We start from the raw sequence: 16,176 nt of genomic DNA, 5'->3' as shown, positions 1-16,176 counted from the left end.
GATGGTTAAGTAATTCCAAAAAAATCCAACTTTACCCTGGACTCAGTGTCCTGGTGATCCCGGTGGTCCTGGTGGTCCTGGTGATGGTCCTCAGGGGCGGGCTGGTCATTGTGTGGCTGTTCCAGTATTGTGGCCCGTTGGGCTTCATGAATATGGGACTCGGGTGCTATGGCAGCTGCTTGCTGCTGATGGGGGGCCGGGTTTTGTTCAGGCTGTCTCAAATATGGCGACCTGTTCAGGGACTCCCTCAGCTGCTTGTATTCATCCACCTGCACCTAAAGGGATCAACACAAAGGAGGACTAAGAGATAAAACCCTGGGAAAATTATGTAATGTAAAATTCCTATAATTTACTGTATAAAACTTGCAACAGAATAGGATGAATATCAATTGAAATTCTTTGATTCGAGCACTGAAGAAGACTACTAATGGTCAATCTTATCTTAACACACACTGACCTGCAAGACTTTAGCCTAAATCAAGTATCATCTCAAATTATCCAAATTATTATTTCAGTATAAACAAACAAATATCATATTGATGCCAAACAAAAAGCAAACAAGACTTTGAATCTGAGCATTTATTCAGTGCTTTCGGGATTTGACTGTTTGACTTCTTCTTTGCGAAAGATTTCAGTCAGAGAAAGGAGAAGGCAAGTCACATCCAAAAAACTCTCAGAGAAGTGCCGTCCATTTCAATCCACACCAAAAGTAAGTACTGAAGTTTGATCCCCAGCTTTTAAGTCGTATAAACATACTGTATACTATTAAATTTGAGAATGTTTTAAATAGGGCTGTACCGAATGTCTTTCTCTTTTTTTCTTCTTCTTCTTTTTTTTTTTTACAGTAAAAGCATCTATGGAGGCTCCTGAATGAAGTTTGAATGTCTATTGACATATTTTATGACATCATCATCCCGACCCTTCAAAAAAAAAAAAGTCCTTCAACAAAAGCTTCAATTAAAAAACAAAAAGTTAATTGAATTTTTTTAAAGTAAGTTTTGACTTCTGGACTTTACAACACTCGTACTGGTACGTACGTAGTCACCACTTGAATCTAATCATATAAAAAGTGCAATGCTAATAATATTAGTGTAGCCAAATCTTAATCTTCAATTGTGCAGAAATAAAGGGTTTAAATAGAATGAATTGACATGCAAAAGCATTTGAATGTTGATTTAAAATGCGAATGACAATGTGATGAATGAAGCCTCTGTGTTTCAACCTATTCTGTACAGACCTAGTGTTGACTGACACGTCCTCAAATGTGCGCTAAGCATAGACGAGTATCACACCAGCAGGTTATACAAAGCCAAAACTCAGAAACGAACATTATGTCGCTACTAACTCACCTGCAACTGGAAAAAAAAAACAAGAAATTTTAATACAGATATTCCTTTTTAAATTAAGTGTCCACTTCAGACCAGTATGCCATTAAAGGACACCATCCTTTGGACATACACACAAACTGTCTATCCAGGCCTGAGGGGGAAATTCTGAAAATTCTTGCCAAATTCCTCCCCTCTCTCTTTATCTCGCATCACTCTCTCCATTATATCTTTCTGGCTGATTGGCTGGAACGTGCTTTAGATGTACTGCTCTGACAGCCCTGACTAAACCGAACCCCCTGGAGAGACGGAGAGAGTTGTGTGCGTGTGTGTATGTGTGTGTGCGCCTGTCCACCCAGAAGCACTGATGGAAAGCAGGACAGGCTTTAAAATAAATTAGCAAATGCAGACAGACAGAAAGAGAGAGAGGAGAGTGAGTGAGTATCTATTCATGCAGACGGAGAGGAGCTAAGCATTTCAAACAAATCAGCAGAGCACTGTATATTCAATAAACCATTCAGGCATTTCAAAGGTCAGTTTCAGGGAGAGACAGCAAACATCTGATCTAATTACCCAACCAAGCAACAGCTCTGCCATCTTATTTTGTTCTCTACTGGGGATTGTACAGTCGGCTGCAGAAAACATTGTTTCTGCTTTATTGAGAAGGTTAAAGTAAGGCTGAGGAACATGCAAAACGGGCTTACTCTTCAGATTGCAAGTATGACCTTGTCTTTAATCAGATTATTGACAAACTGTACAGCAGTGATAGGCACTCTCCATCACCTGGCTGTCCTACTCCCTAGTCTCTGAAGCTTCACTGCTAACATGCTAAAGACGAACCCATTTCTCATGACAAATCGAAATGCAACTCTTCAGTCTTTCTGTATATCAAAATCTTTCCAAGAGCATTTGATTATTCCAGGCAAACAGCATTTGATTGGAAGAAAAAATATGTGCCCAAAATACTTATGATGCAGCAGTTCAGCGTCAATGAGCTGTTGAATTCAGTGATGGGAGTAAACAATGAGACTGCATCTTTACGCCGTCCTACCTGAGCTGCAGCCAGCGCACTCTTGTGGTCTTCCAGTGTCAGTGCGAGCTGGTCGTGGGCTGTTTTGAGGTCTTGATGCCGAACCTGGAAACACAACCAAAAAGTATAAATAAAGTATTTCTCTTTATTTTAGGTTTAAATTTAACTGCCTCAAATCTTGAACTTAAAGTAGAATTTAAGGTAAGTGCAATCACACATATTCATGAGTGACTAGACTGCTTTATTTCTTCCCTTTCATAGAAGCACATTGTGTCTTCATACAGGGTTCCCACACATTTTCATGGACAAAAGCTTGAAAACTTTTCCATGACTTTTCAAGGACCAATAATAAAATTTACAGGACCAATAATGTATAACACGAATATTGCTCCTTCTCTAAAATGCAGTACAATTTAAAAGTAGTAGTGGTACATAGCATAGGTATGGTGATCGTGCCCATATGAGTTATTTTAAGGTATATAACTGAATTTCCATCAAAAGCTTTTGTAACCTTTGGAACCAAAAGTAGCACCTACGAAAAGGTACCTAGACCCTAGAACTGTGTAGTGTTTCCACCGTCTCTTTTCCTTAACAGAGCCTACGTAATTTTATGTTAAATTTGTAATGTGACAACGCCATTCATGGGAGCTAATTTGCTGATTTTTATATATATATATATATATATATATATATATATATATATACACACATACACAATAATGATTATTATTTATATAGAATCTCTCAAGCTCCCCAATAAAGAGGTGCACAAAACAAATGTCAGAAACCCATTTAGCCTCTCCCCTGCACCCTTAAGACATAACCAAAATTAAGAACATTAAGAACCTGAAAGCACAAATAATGAAAAAGCACTGTGCAACATATGAGGGTGCTAGTTTAAAAATACAGTTAATGAGTAAAATGTGGATAAGAGAATTAAGCTTATATGAGCAGATAAAAAATTAAGAGTAAAAGAAATAATCATATGTATAAGCAGATAAGACACTAATAAAGGAGATGATCTTATATAAAACACGATGAATGCCAATAAAATAATAAACTCTTGAATTTTAAACAGTCAAAAGTGCAATGTATATGGAAGTGCATAAAATAGTCACATGGGGGAAACTAAAACAAGACCACTATAAAATGTAATGATAAGTTAAAAAATGTAACACCATCAAAAAATAATATTAACGGTTGGCTTTCTTTTAAATTGAGTTTTAAAGAGGCTCTTAAAAGCTTCAGTGGAGTCTGCCAATCTCACATTGAGGGGAAGAAAACACACAGTCGACCTTGGTTTCCAGTCTGGTTTGTGGGCCTGCTAAAAGGTTTTGATTGACTGATCTTCAGGGTCTGGCAGGGTTGTAAGGTGTCAGGAGTTCTTTGATGTACTGTGTTGCCAAACCATGGATGGTATTGTAAGTGATTAATAAAATTGACACTAAAATCAGAGTGATGTGACAGAATCTTCTGGATTTGGTTAATAATGTGGTTACAGAGTTATGTAGAAATAGTGTTTAAACAGGTAAAAATAGAATTACAGTAGTCCAGGCGTGATGATATTAAAGCACGTATTACTTTGTCTTATTTATCATATATATATATATATATATATATATATATATATATATTTATGTGTGTGTGTGTGTGTGTGTGTATGTATATCCATGATTGCTGGTATACAGTCCAACATTGCTGGGACTTTTAACTCTGCATGTATCACTCCGCGTTACAGCAGTTCTACACCATTACTTAGGCCTACTTTACCTGTGGGTCCTTACTGTAGACTGTGGCGTAACAGACTGTTCTGGAGGCCTGTTGTGTGTCCCTCTAGAGTTGTCCTATAGCAGGAAAAGAAATAATAGCGGGAACTTCCACTATTTTCGGGGCTCATGCATGTGTTGGAGTTTTGGTCAGAAGTTGTTGTTGGAGCTGTCACACCATCCTGTCCCGTTTACTGTTTTAATTAGTTGTCCAGTTAGGTGAACCCAGGACGCTCGGTTACTTTGGTGGCAGTAGTGTTTTTTTCCAAAACGCTGCACGAGAGCTTTTCTGTGGACGAGCCAGCGCTGTTTTTAGCTTATCTGCCTCAGTATAGCTAACTAGCTAACCCTCTTATGGTGCCTCAAGACTGTCCACAACGACGTTACGAGGACACGGCGCGGAGACAAGAACCCTTTTGAACACGGTACGGGGATGTTTGACAGACGCTAAGGTTTACCTGTCCTCTCCTTTCACTGTCGAGTTTCCTCAGCTGGTTGAAGCAGCTGGAGGCGGCTGTCAGCGCGAGTGCGGCAGGCGGCGGAGACTGCAGTTATGAGCCGGTAAGGAGTCTTCCAGCTCGCCTCGACAAGTCATGACACACTACTTATTTAACTGGAAACACACAGGTAATTGTACTTGATACTAAGCAGCTGCCCTGCGCTTAATATGTAGACCTTACTAAGACAATGCAGTAAGCTAATTTACAGGAAAAAGTTTTGTGTTGCTAGGCAACTGCTTTCACTTCCAGCGGTTGCTGAACTATTTGTGTCGGCGGAGCCGAAAAAAAATCATTAGATGAACAAATAACCTGTTCTTGCAACTACATAACAAACTCCTAATAAAAATTTCTGGGGCATTACATCAGCTAGACTAAATGAGGGTTTCAAATGAAGCATATTGTTCACTAGTTTGTCATTAGAAACTGGGGTGAAATGACTGAAAATAGGACGACTGAGATGAGACAGGTCTATAAAGGAAATAGGAGGTGAAATCTTGAACCTAATACCGAAGGCTAAAAACCAAGAGCATACATTACCAAATAAGTTCAGCTATTTCGGTCAGTTTGAATTTAATATTTGTCCTTTACTAGTTAAAGTGAACATTAGTTGCCGAAGTACACCTTAATACCAAGTCTGAGTCCCATTCTTTTTCTTACTGTGTGTTTGTGTACATATGTTATTTTTCTCTCTCTCTCTCACACACACACACACACACACACACACACACGTACATATGTGTGTGTGTGTGTGTGTGAGAGAGAGAGAAAAATAACGCAGTAATTGAATAGGTCAGGTTTAGTCTCACCTGTGCATCCTGTAGCTGTGTGTGAATGTCATGGTGGGCCTTTCTCAGCTGTTTGTTTTCCTCCCTCAGGTTATATACATTATCTGCCATCACAAACACCAAACACATTTACAGAAAGTATGCATCTAAACAGTTAACATGTGAAACGAGCAATATTCTACAGCAAAACATCTGCAGAAATAATAAGAACATTTTGCATTTTTAAAATGTCTTGTTTTTACTCATGACTCATGTTACAAATTCTGATCCCACTTTTGTTACCCGAAGCACTAACCACAGAGTAAATATCTTACAGCAATATGGTAATTTTGTCCCAAGTAACAAAGGCTTCAGGCAGAGGACAGTTTTAACTACATACTGAATGGCACAATAAAACATTTTCTAATGCAGATCTAAAAGTCTGCACATAAAGCACTTATACTTCAGACATGCAATATTTCATTATGTCAGAAGGTGGAGACACAGTAAGAATGTTTAATGACTGAATGTTTAAGATTAATACAGAACGCTACACTGCATTTGTACATTGTAAATGTGTAACTGAGAGGTCATGCAACCATCTGTACCTTTGAGGTGGGAGATTTCCACTTCTTTCATTTGCTGCAGTTTCTCGTAGTGCTCTTTGTGTTCATCCAGCAGCCGACTGTGGTCCTCGCCCTGCACTTGGTGCTGCTCCTGCAGATCGTAAAACTGCTTTTTTAAGTCGTCATGCTGGTTCTGAAACAGAAAGGAGTCTATTGTCATCATATGACAATATGTAAAGCATATATCAGGGTTCCTTCAGCTTAAGGCAAGTTAGATTTAAAACTTTTTACATTTTTTTATTGCCACACTGAATAAAATTTAAGACCAATTTTACAATAACCAAAATTGAAGGTAAAAGAAATTGTGAACCGACATATGTCAGCGACTGGGAACACTGCGCAGAATAGGTCACCTACTCCCTCATTTGACTTGTATGATTGGTGTTTTGTTATTGTTTTCAGACTCCACCGTGCCTTGTTTGGAGATGTGTTGCTGCTGACCCTGGTTCTGGTATCAGCAATAGGGATGGAGGAGTGGTAGAAACAAGGATAGAACAACACTGGGAAATATCTGATGTTTGTTGGTATGTTTTCTTGCTGATTTTGTGTCTCACTTTGTGTGTGGGATTCTTCTGCCTTGATTTCCATCATGCCAAATTTGGGAACCTTTTTGCATTAAAAGCACAGAGCTTTGTATGCATTGTCTTATACCAGTTTCAGCCATGCTGCAAAATCTTGGTTTAATGGCCAATATTTTTTGAATTTGCACTTCTGCGTGTTGTTCTGGGAACATGGATAGCTCGTTAGCACACAGTAGATCATCTGCTCTGAGAATCTTGGCCGGAAACAAATTTTGAGTGTCGTTAATTCTGCTATTGTGAGATGCAAGAGGCAGATGTTAGTTTACTACTTTTAAAAATTATTTTACAATACAGTGTCAGAATTTTTTTTATTTTTTTAAATCCTGCTTCCTATATCTTGGCATTCTAATCTCTTTTGAAAGATTAATTTAATAAATTTCAATACCTATTGAGGCCTTTTTTAGATCAAGGAATTAAATGCCTTTTAACTTTTTTAAGATCTGCGTGAACCCTGATATATTCAAAGCACGCACACACATGCACAAACACACACAGAAACTTAACACCACAAAGAGGAAGGATGTCATGTGGTAAGGTCAGCGTGTGTGTGTGTTTGACTGTGTGTGTGTGTGAGCAAAAGGTGACAGGAAGAGAGAAGGTTAAATATGAGGGTGTCTGTGTATGTGTCAATGACAATAATGAAATCTACTGTGTAAAGATGTGGTTGTGTATGGGCGATTATAATGATTTATACCTTCAGCATCTGATGTTGCACTTGTAGAGAATTGAGTCTGCTGTTGGCTTCTTGCTGTTTGAGCATAAAAACAAAAGGCATGAAAACTGTTCATACTTCAGCAGGTACTGAGCAAATCGAGACTAGTGACGTTGTAGCTCGGCCTCAGGCTGTCAAAACATAATGGTGAAGAGATGAATCATAGCCAAAAGTGGCAATTGTAGCAGCAGTATTAAACAAAGCAATGCATGCTGTCTGAAAACAATGGTCAAGTAATGAGAGACAGATTGAACTATATAAAAGTCCACAGAAGTACGTTCAAAGACAATTTTAAATGATGACATTCATAGCAGAGGTGGTTTAAGTGTGGAAACATACCTTCTCCTTGTTGAGTGACTGTTGTGCATCAAGCTTATAAACCAAATAATCTAAAAAAAGCCCAGAAACAACACAGTTCAAGCTTACTTGTTTTACAAGACAAACTTAATTTTAACCAATGTAAAGGAAACTGTGTGCTAACTTCAGAAATAACTTGCTTTTGTGGAAGAAAAACTACAACATTTATGCTGACTTATGTGGGCACAAGCTTCATTCTGATGCCTTACAAACTCTATAAAAACTCCAACCCACATATTCATTATATATCAGTCTATTCACAAAAATGACACACCGCCCCTGAATCATAAATCCTCTTACACATCACCTTGCTGCAAAATAAAAAACCCATACCATAATACATTTACACAGCTCAGCTGCTGCAGATGGCGTTGTGAAAATGTTAAAAGGAATTCCTCACCCACACAATGATTATTTTTATATCAATTACTCACCACATGTTGCATTGAATTTTAAAGAAAACCTTTTTCTTGCTTGTCTCCAAGTTGAACGAGGAGTCAAAAAACAGAGAAAATTATTTTTGAATTGGATTAAAAGGGGCTGTGTTGAAAATTCAAAGCATCTATTTACAACTTTCACATAACTTGTGCAATATAATACAAGTTTCATGTATTCACTTGCATGCTCTGTACCTTCCAAACACTGGCAATTTAAAACTATGTCACATATGAGTAGCACACAAACGCTGTTGTGTGCTAGCACACAAACGCTGCTCTTGTGAAATACTGTTTCTGCCGAAGTGTTTTTATTTAATAGGTACGTGTAGAAAACGCATGTTTTTGAGAAATACTGAGCACTGAAATGGATAAATGAGACTTGGATTATACTGTATGAGTCGTGTGAGAGTTTGTAATGCTTTGATATGGTTCTGCTGTTGTTAAACATGACCCATTTTTACACCCATTTATCAACTGTCTCTGTTTTTAGATTTTTCTTCATTGTGGAGGCATGTGAGAATAACAGGTTTTCTTCATGAACTAAGTGTAGCATTGAGTAAGTGATATACAAGTGATGATTTTGTTGGTGAGCTATTCCTTTAAGATTAGTAAAAAATTGTTAAATAATGGTATTACATTAAATCACATTACAATTTATCTGCATGTTACATTCATTAGGCAGATGCTATGGTCATAGGTGATTTACAATAAACATCAAAGATAATACAGTTTATTGCAGTCTACTTTAGTCAGAATTGAGCATAGATGTTATTTTTCTCACCTTCTTTGGCCTTTTTGTGCTCTAATCTCTCCTTCTGAAGAGATTTCTCTAACCTGGAGCGATGCTCGTACACCACTGCACATATAAAGCAGAGGGAGGAAAAGAGAGGAGATACATGAAGAGAAGGAGATGGCGAGAGAACAGAAAGTGGTTTAGTAAATGGTTTGAGCTCTGTTTGGGCCAGGTGGAAGGTAAACTAAACAAAAACAAAGCTGTAATACAAATAATTATACTGCAGAAAACATATACACTCACAAATGTTTAAACATTCATTTTAGAGAGGAACAGGATGTGAATATTTTGGTTAATATGAGAGCCAGGCGTGATATTTATTCAACCATTCTGTGATCTCAGTACATGACAGCTCCTCCATCGGCAGAAAGCTGTGGTATTCCTCACCAGACTGGTGGTCCACAAGTATTTACAAATACCAGAAGTTTGGTTTTAGGCTTCTTCTGTGCCTTGTGGGTGGCGTCTACCACAAGCACTCATACAATCACAAGGAAGTATATGAGATTAAAGGAGAATTTTGGAGAATTGATGCTTATTTGCACTGAGATCCCGCTTTAGCTCTTACACTCACTCCTAATCTCTCCAGCTGTCCTCATACACTCCACAAACTGTCAACAGATCTTTTATTCTATCCATTTTCCATCTTCTTTTCCATCAAGATTAAATCAAATGAAATGGAAATAATCCCTGTGGGGAATTAGGGCCATTGTATCAGCAGACCACAGAATGGAGATAACACAGCATAATACAGTGGTCTGAAAAGGATACAACAGATAGTTACACACACAAACTATGCAACAAATTAATAGCTATTGGCAGGTTTGCATGCTGCAAGAGAGTTTTGTCCTCTTGTTGACTTGCTCCATTTACCTGATCTATTCATTCTTACATATGTCCTTTCAAAATGAAGACTTGATGATGGCCAATCTATTGAACAGAGTTTCTAGAAAACTCCTGTAAGTCTAAAACAGACTATCGAGGCTCAGTGTGTACCCGTGTTTGTGTGACTGTACATATTCTGGCAGAAGGGAGGATGGAGCAAGTAACCACCAAAAGAAACAGAAGAGGAAGGAAGATTAGCAGAGATGGATTAAGAGATACAGGAAGAAAAGAAAAACATTTTATAGTGATAGCATTTTAACAGCAAACATCGAAACATGTCCTAGTTATACTCAGAATGGAATGCAATGTCTTTAAAAAATCAATATGCAAGTTACTTAATTAAAATATGAACTTTCATTCAAATTTTTTGTCACATTGAGCTTTTCTCCCCCAGATTTTCTTTGGTGGTCCGTCGTGTTTCCAAGCACACATCCACTCTCATCCTTATCTATGCTGTTGACTATATCTGATCTGTGAAGGCTTATGACACAGCTCTTTCTTACACAAAAACCTATAACCATCTCTGTTGCTGTAAGCTCACTTTTGTTGCACTTATGCATGTATTGTAAGTGCAAAGTTGTTGCAGAGAACAAAAAACTTTCAGTTCATTGGTATGTCTACACTTTGATCACTGGCCGGATTTCAACAACACTTGAAGTATTTTACTACTTTTGTTTTTGTAAAACTGTGAAACTACTAGAATGCACTGTGCCACACTTAACAAATATACGCTCCTGCTTGTGAGTGATGTAACACAGGAACATCAATCTCATGCAACAGTTAAGCAATTAGCTCAAATTTGTTTATGGATGAAATTTCAGACAAGAAATAGGCAATGCATGCAAAAAATTTTGGTTCATATTTGATCAGCACTTCTTAGTTTTACAGTTTGATCTGAGTTTGAGAGAGGGATAAGAGGGACAGGTCTCTCTCTCGATCCATGTCTACACTCTTTGTGTCCATGCTAGCAGGCATATGAAAATGCAGTACAATCTGTGGTTCCAGTAACAGCCCATGAGCCAGCTAAAATCAATTGCTAAAATCCGCTAATTGATCAGGGAGATGAGCAGGGGGGGGTGTGGGTGCTGGTAAAATGGAGATAAATTTACCTCAGTTCAACTACACATGCTACCCACAATGTTTTGATACAATCCTGGATGAAAATAATGGCAAAGTACCCCTTTAGGAATACATAGTTATTATAGATGAGAGTGTCACACCTTAATGGCTTACTACACTTGATTAGCAAGTTGACAAGTGTAGTATTATTGTTTTGAATCTACAAATGCTTTATGGTGATAGCTACTACTTAAAAATAAAAATACAGTCTATTTCAGTTATTCTGGCCTACTTCCTTGTTGTGGTTGCGGGCCAGCCTCTGACTCAACCCCCCCCCCCCAAAAAACAAACAAACCCAAATCGCTTTTTTTTCAGTTTCTCACATGTTCTCTGACTCTCTTGCCTTGGGTTGGGGGGCTGGGCAGTCTAACTAATGACGTGGCTGCTCTTCCTTCTGAGTGCCAACTCAGCAGATTTCAAGATAAACTGTTCAACACACAATCTCATAATAATTTCATTGGGATGACAAAACTTACAAGGAGAACGGTAAAGGAGCTTTGGAGAAAGTAGCAAATGTGAGCACAGAGAATTAGCACAAAAAAAGGGAGATTGAAAATGAACCAGAGGAAAACTGATGAGACAGACAAAAACAGGGTGAAGATAAATAGAACTAAAAGGGACAGAAGGAAAACACACACACACACACACAGTAAGAGAAAGAATGACACTCAGACTTAGTATTACGGGTGTATTGCGGTAACGGTCACCAAAACAAGTAAAGGATAAACCTTAAATTCAGACAACCCAAAATAGCTGAACTCACCTGGTGATAAGTGCTCTTGGTTTTTAGCATTTTTTCATTGTATGAACTGAAGGTATTAGGTCCAACATTTCCCCTCGTGTTTCCTTTATAGACATGTCTCACCCCAATCATCCTATTTCCAGCCATTTCACCCCAGTTTCCTATGACAGACTAGTGAACAATGTGCTGCATTTGAAACCCTCATTCAGTCTAGCTGATGTAATGCCCGCAAAATTTTTATTAGAAGTTTGGAATGTAGTTGTCTTCTGTTGGCTTCATAAAGTAAATACTCTCTACCTTTCTAACAGCTGTGTCCCTGGCTGTTTCAAGACTGTCAGCCTCTTCTCAAAAAACCTGCCTTTGATTCCTCCGTCTACAATGCCTACAGGCCAGTTTCCAAAAATCCGTTTACAGAATTTATCTTAGAAGATACAATTTCATTACAGCTTCTGAAAGCCGTCAAACAGAAAGATTTTTAGAAAAATCAAAGCACAGACACCACCTTTCTCAGAATCACAAATGACTTTTTTAATGACTTTAAATGTCAGAGATTCCTCCATTCTCATTTTGCTAAGTGTAGCCTTGAGACTTGAAACAGTGGACGTCATACATGCCCCAGGGTGCAATTCTAAGACTAATCTTGTATTCCTTGTTTGTGCTTCCCCTCAAGCCAAATCATACCCAGACATAGTGCTGCATGTCGTTGTTATGCAGATGACACCCAGATGTCCCAATAAAGCCCAGTAACCCTTCTGATATGTCCTGTTGGGTTAAAAAAACAGTCATACTACAGTATCTTGTCTAACTGCAAAACATCATTCACATCCATGCTCTCATTAGGCTGTGTAAAACTGTGGCTTTTTTTAAAATCAGCTATCTGCTGCACATAATGTTTTCACTTTTTATCAAACTCACTGCTCAGGTGTCATTGGTTAAGCCAGTGATGGCACTAGTGCCCAAGGTTGATGACCCCTGGTCTAGAAGATGTGAAAGATTGGACGTCCGTAAATTTTCTTTAAACAGTTTCAGAGAACTATGAGAGTCGTGTACTGGCCTTGAAAAGTTGTACTAACAGATCAAGAAATATCTTGGTGCCATTGCCAACATCATCAAGCCTATGGCAAAACTGTAAATGTATATTTTGATTCAAACCTCAATTCTGAATATCATATCTGAGCTCATATCATATAAATACATGTATTTTGTGCACTTTGAATTTATTCCTGTATCTTTCTTTTTATTGTTTGTTTAGTTTTGAGACTGTAATTAGAAAGCCATCATTGGACGCTGTCATAACCAGTTTGAGTGTTTTCAGTATTGACAATACGTTTTATACAACCGTTTCAGAGGTAGCATGTGACCTTCAGGATTAATACCTATAAAAATGGATGTAATCCAACAAACTTCCAATAAGCCTCTTTCTGAACTGACTGCATGAGTTTCTACAAACCTCTTTGAGCTTGATCAGATGGAGGTCCAGACACATGAGATTAGGGAGGTTTTATTTTACTTGTTGGAGGCTTTGTACCCTTTCAGCAGTGAGAAGTGCCAAAGATGAGGCAATGTTGCTCTTAGCTCAGCTCCGTTCAGGCCACACCACACACACACACACCCACACACACCCTCTCTCTGGGGGACAACATGGACAAGCAGGGCAATAGCTACAAAGAGGCTACAGTCTAAAAACGGATGCAATTTGAACGTGTTTGAATTATTAAAATCCACTAAGTCAGAGTCATAATTTACAAAGTGCATTTTATACAGAAACTTAATGTGCCTCTCATAAACGAGTATTTACAAAACATGACAAGAGAAGGTACGATATATTTCTTCGTCAAATCATTGTCACACCATAGCCAGTGGGCTCCAAGACTACATTTCAGCCAATAATTTCTGCCTCTCCACATGGACTTTTTACCTTTTGTTTACTGTGATTGGCCAATACTACTCAGACTACAAAGGGACTACAAAAAAAAAAAACAGAACACTTCCCATACCAAAATCTTGTCCCATCTCCTACAGATTATGCATAAACTACTACATTATGACAGCATCACACACTGCAGCCTAAAAATGACCTAAAAAAAGGCTCCATCAGGAAAAAATTCAGAGTGTAGTACAGACTATTCCTAAAAACAAACAACATTTCCCAGAGCTTCTTCACCAACCCTTATCTTGTTCAAAACATGAGAATGAACATTTATTGTTTGAGGCTTTCCCCTTAGACCAATGGAGCGTTTCCCTTGAGGTGTGGTTAAAGTGCATCGGCAGAGCAACAACAAGGGAGCTCTTTATCGTGGTAACCTTAACTGGCCAACTGGTCTAGATGTGGACTAGATTGGTTAGATTTGGCTGAGTTGGTTTGCGCTGTGAATGCTATCAATCAAATAAGGAAATGAACTCAAAGATGTCCTGAGGAGTGTTTGTGTGTATTCACACTCCCACCTTTGTGTATACACAAAAAGATACCAACACAGGACACCAATTCAAATAAGGACAGAGAGAGACTGAATACAGATCTTAACTTACTCTAATAATGCACACCCTGTTTTAGGAATGCTCTACGTGTGCTGTATCTATTTTACCTGGGTGATCATCAAAGAGCTTACTGAACACCTTAAAGAATGAATACTGTATTCAATGGGTAATCTGACTCGCTGAAGTCAATCCTGAGAGTGAAACATACACAGTACATGGGCTGATCCAGGATCACATATCAGGTCACAGAAACGAAATATGTATAAACAATAGCAGATCTTTTTTAAAATTATTTTTCGCTTTCTCTTATAGGAGCAGGCAGGGAATACTTGTGCAAAGCTCCCACAAAACACATTGTGGCTTTCAACTTCTTCTTTTGATGGAAATTCCTGCAGCCTAATTTCTAACTCCTACTCGAAAAAATAACCCCAACAGGTATCTAAGGTAGAAGATTGTGGCCACAACTGTTTAAAGTCTGCCTTTATTCTCAGAATTCTGACTTTAAGCTATAACTCAAAAATACTTTTTTCTCATGTGGCTCTAATCCTCTTCCATAGATCTCTTTCTACCCAGTAAACTCATAAAACTACACAGAAATTGGTGGTTTTTGAACACAAAAGTTACTCAGATGACAAAAGCTTGGTGGTTTGAGTTTCCACAGCTCAAGCAGGTGGGAACCTGATGAGAAACTCACTTATTCATCAAGTAAATAATGGACTTGGACTGTTGAAGGGCAGAGAAATTTGGACATTTGAGACCCCTGATCCAACAGTCTTACAAAAATCCCAGTAACAAATGATAAAATCAAAGATGTGATTTGATTTTAATATTATTTAATATAATAATATTTATTTTATCCTATGGACAGAAACAAACCTTTTCAGCTGTTGAGATGAGAGTCCTCATTTCAATAAACAGCAGGCAACAACAGAGCTGGTGATGTAAAAATATTACAACACTCATTTAGAGATAGCTACAATTATCCCATTTGATTGAGTAAATTATAAACAATGGTGTGTGTGTGTGTGTGTGTGTGTGTGTGTGTGTGTGTGTGTGGGTGGGGGGGGGGTGGGACGACACACATTTGTCAGAGTGCACGCAAAACCACGAAGTGCCAGTTGATCCTTTTAAATGATTGACAACTGCCAGCCTGTGGTTATAATGGGTGACAGTGAATCAATATGGCCGGCTGACAGGCCCCAAGCTATGGCCCACCTCTAAATATAGGACACAAAAAAAACAGCAATCAACAGTCAGCCATGGATATCAAGTGGCCTGGGCCTTGTGATCACTGAATGACCCATTGCTTCACAATGAGAATAAGGGTGTGGTGCACAAATTGAGAGGAATGGAGTTAAGCAATATCCACTTCATTTAAAGTGACACATTATACTGTTATGCTCTGTGTTTCTCAATACATCAGATTTACTGCAGCTGTTTGAAACAAGAAACAGGATCCATTTGTATAGCGTCGACCTAAAACTGACAAAAAGAAGTTGCTTACCTCAAAGGAAGGGATATTCAGGGGGATTCTTGTCCTCCTTTATGTTGTTAAATGTGGGACATCCGTCCGCCCCCACCCAACTATCTTTGTCTTAGACATGAACACAATAAAAAGTATGATATGCAAAAAAAAAGTATATATTTCATACAAGGCTCCACACTTGGAAGCCTCAACAACTACAACCAAAAGTTCTTAAATCAGATTTAAAGTTAAACAGTTTAATACTATTGACAGAATGCCCTTTATTTATTGTCCGGTTGCCTTTTATTTCATTAGTTTGTGTCTTTGTGTACATGTTTAATACTGCACTGTTTCAGAAGCTGCACTTTCAAATGTTGTTGTAGCCTACTTGTACAATGAAAATAAAAGCTTTCTTTGTGACGTCAAAACAGAGGCTTATGTGCAACATGCAAACCTGATAGGTAAGAGCTTCAGAGCAACTTCATAGTAGGTCTGCTGGACCAAGCTGTGGACAGCGATCGGGTGTTATAACTGCTGGGTAGGTGGATCAAAGGCTGCATTAAATTAACAGGTCCACAGTCTGGGCTTAAACCCTGACG

The 16,176-nt window shown here is 38.3% G+C and overlaps 1 protein-coding gene across 1 annotated transcript in view; it reads right to left on the bottom strand.

Moving 5' to 3' along the window:
• Positions 1-16,176, bottom strand: part of golim4a (golgi integral membrane protein 4a) — a 28,499-nt gene that overhangs the window by 9,029 nt on the left and 3,294 nt on the right. The window contains exons 2-8 of the mRNA XM_042487239.2: positions 8,880-8,954; positions 7,644-7,693; positions 7,287-7,340; positions 5,994-6,144; positions 5,428-5,510; positions 2,377-2,460; positions 36-275 (exon numbers count right to left, since the gene is read on the bottom strand). Coding sequence (XP_042343173.2) covers positions 36-275; positions 2,377-2,460; positions 5,428-5,510; positions 5,994-6,144; positions 7,287-7,340; positions 7,644-7,693; positions 8,880-8,954 — 737 coding nt within the window. The remainder of the gene's footprint in view (positions 1-35; positions 276-2,376; positions 2,461-5,427; positions 5,511-5,993; positions 6,145-7,286; positions 7,341-7,643; positions 7,694-8,879; positions 8,955-16,176) is intronic.

This window comes from Plectropomus leopardus, chromosome 6 (genome assembly GCF_026936395.1).
Source record: "Plectropomus leopardus strain MGB_pleo_1.0 chromosome 6, ASM2693639v1, whole genome shotgun sequence".
NCBI classification, from domain to species: domain Eukaryota; kingdom Metazoa; phylum Chordata; class Actinopteri; order Perciformes; family Serranidae; genus Plectropomus; species Plectropomus leopardus.
Note: the sequence above shows the minus strand (reverse complement) of the source record. Positions and strands in the feature narration are given on the sequence as shown.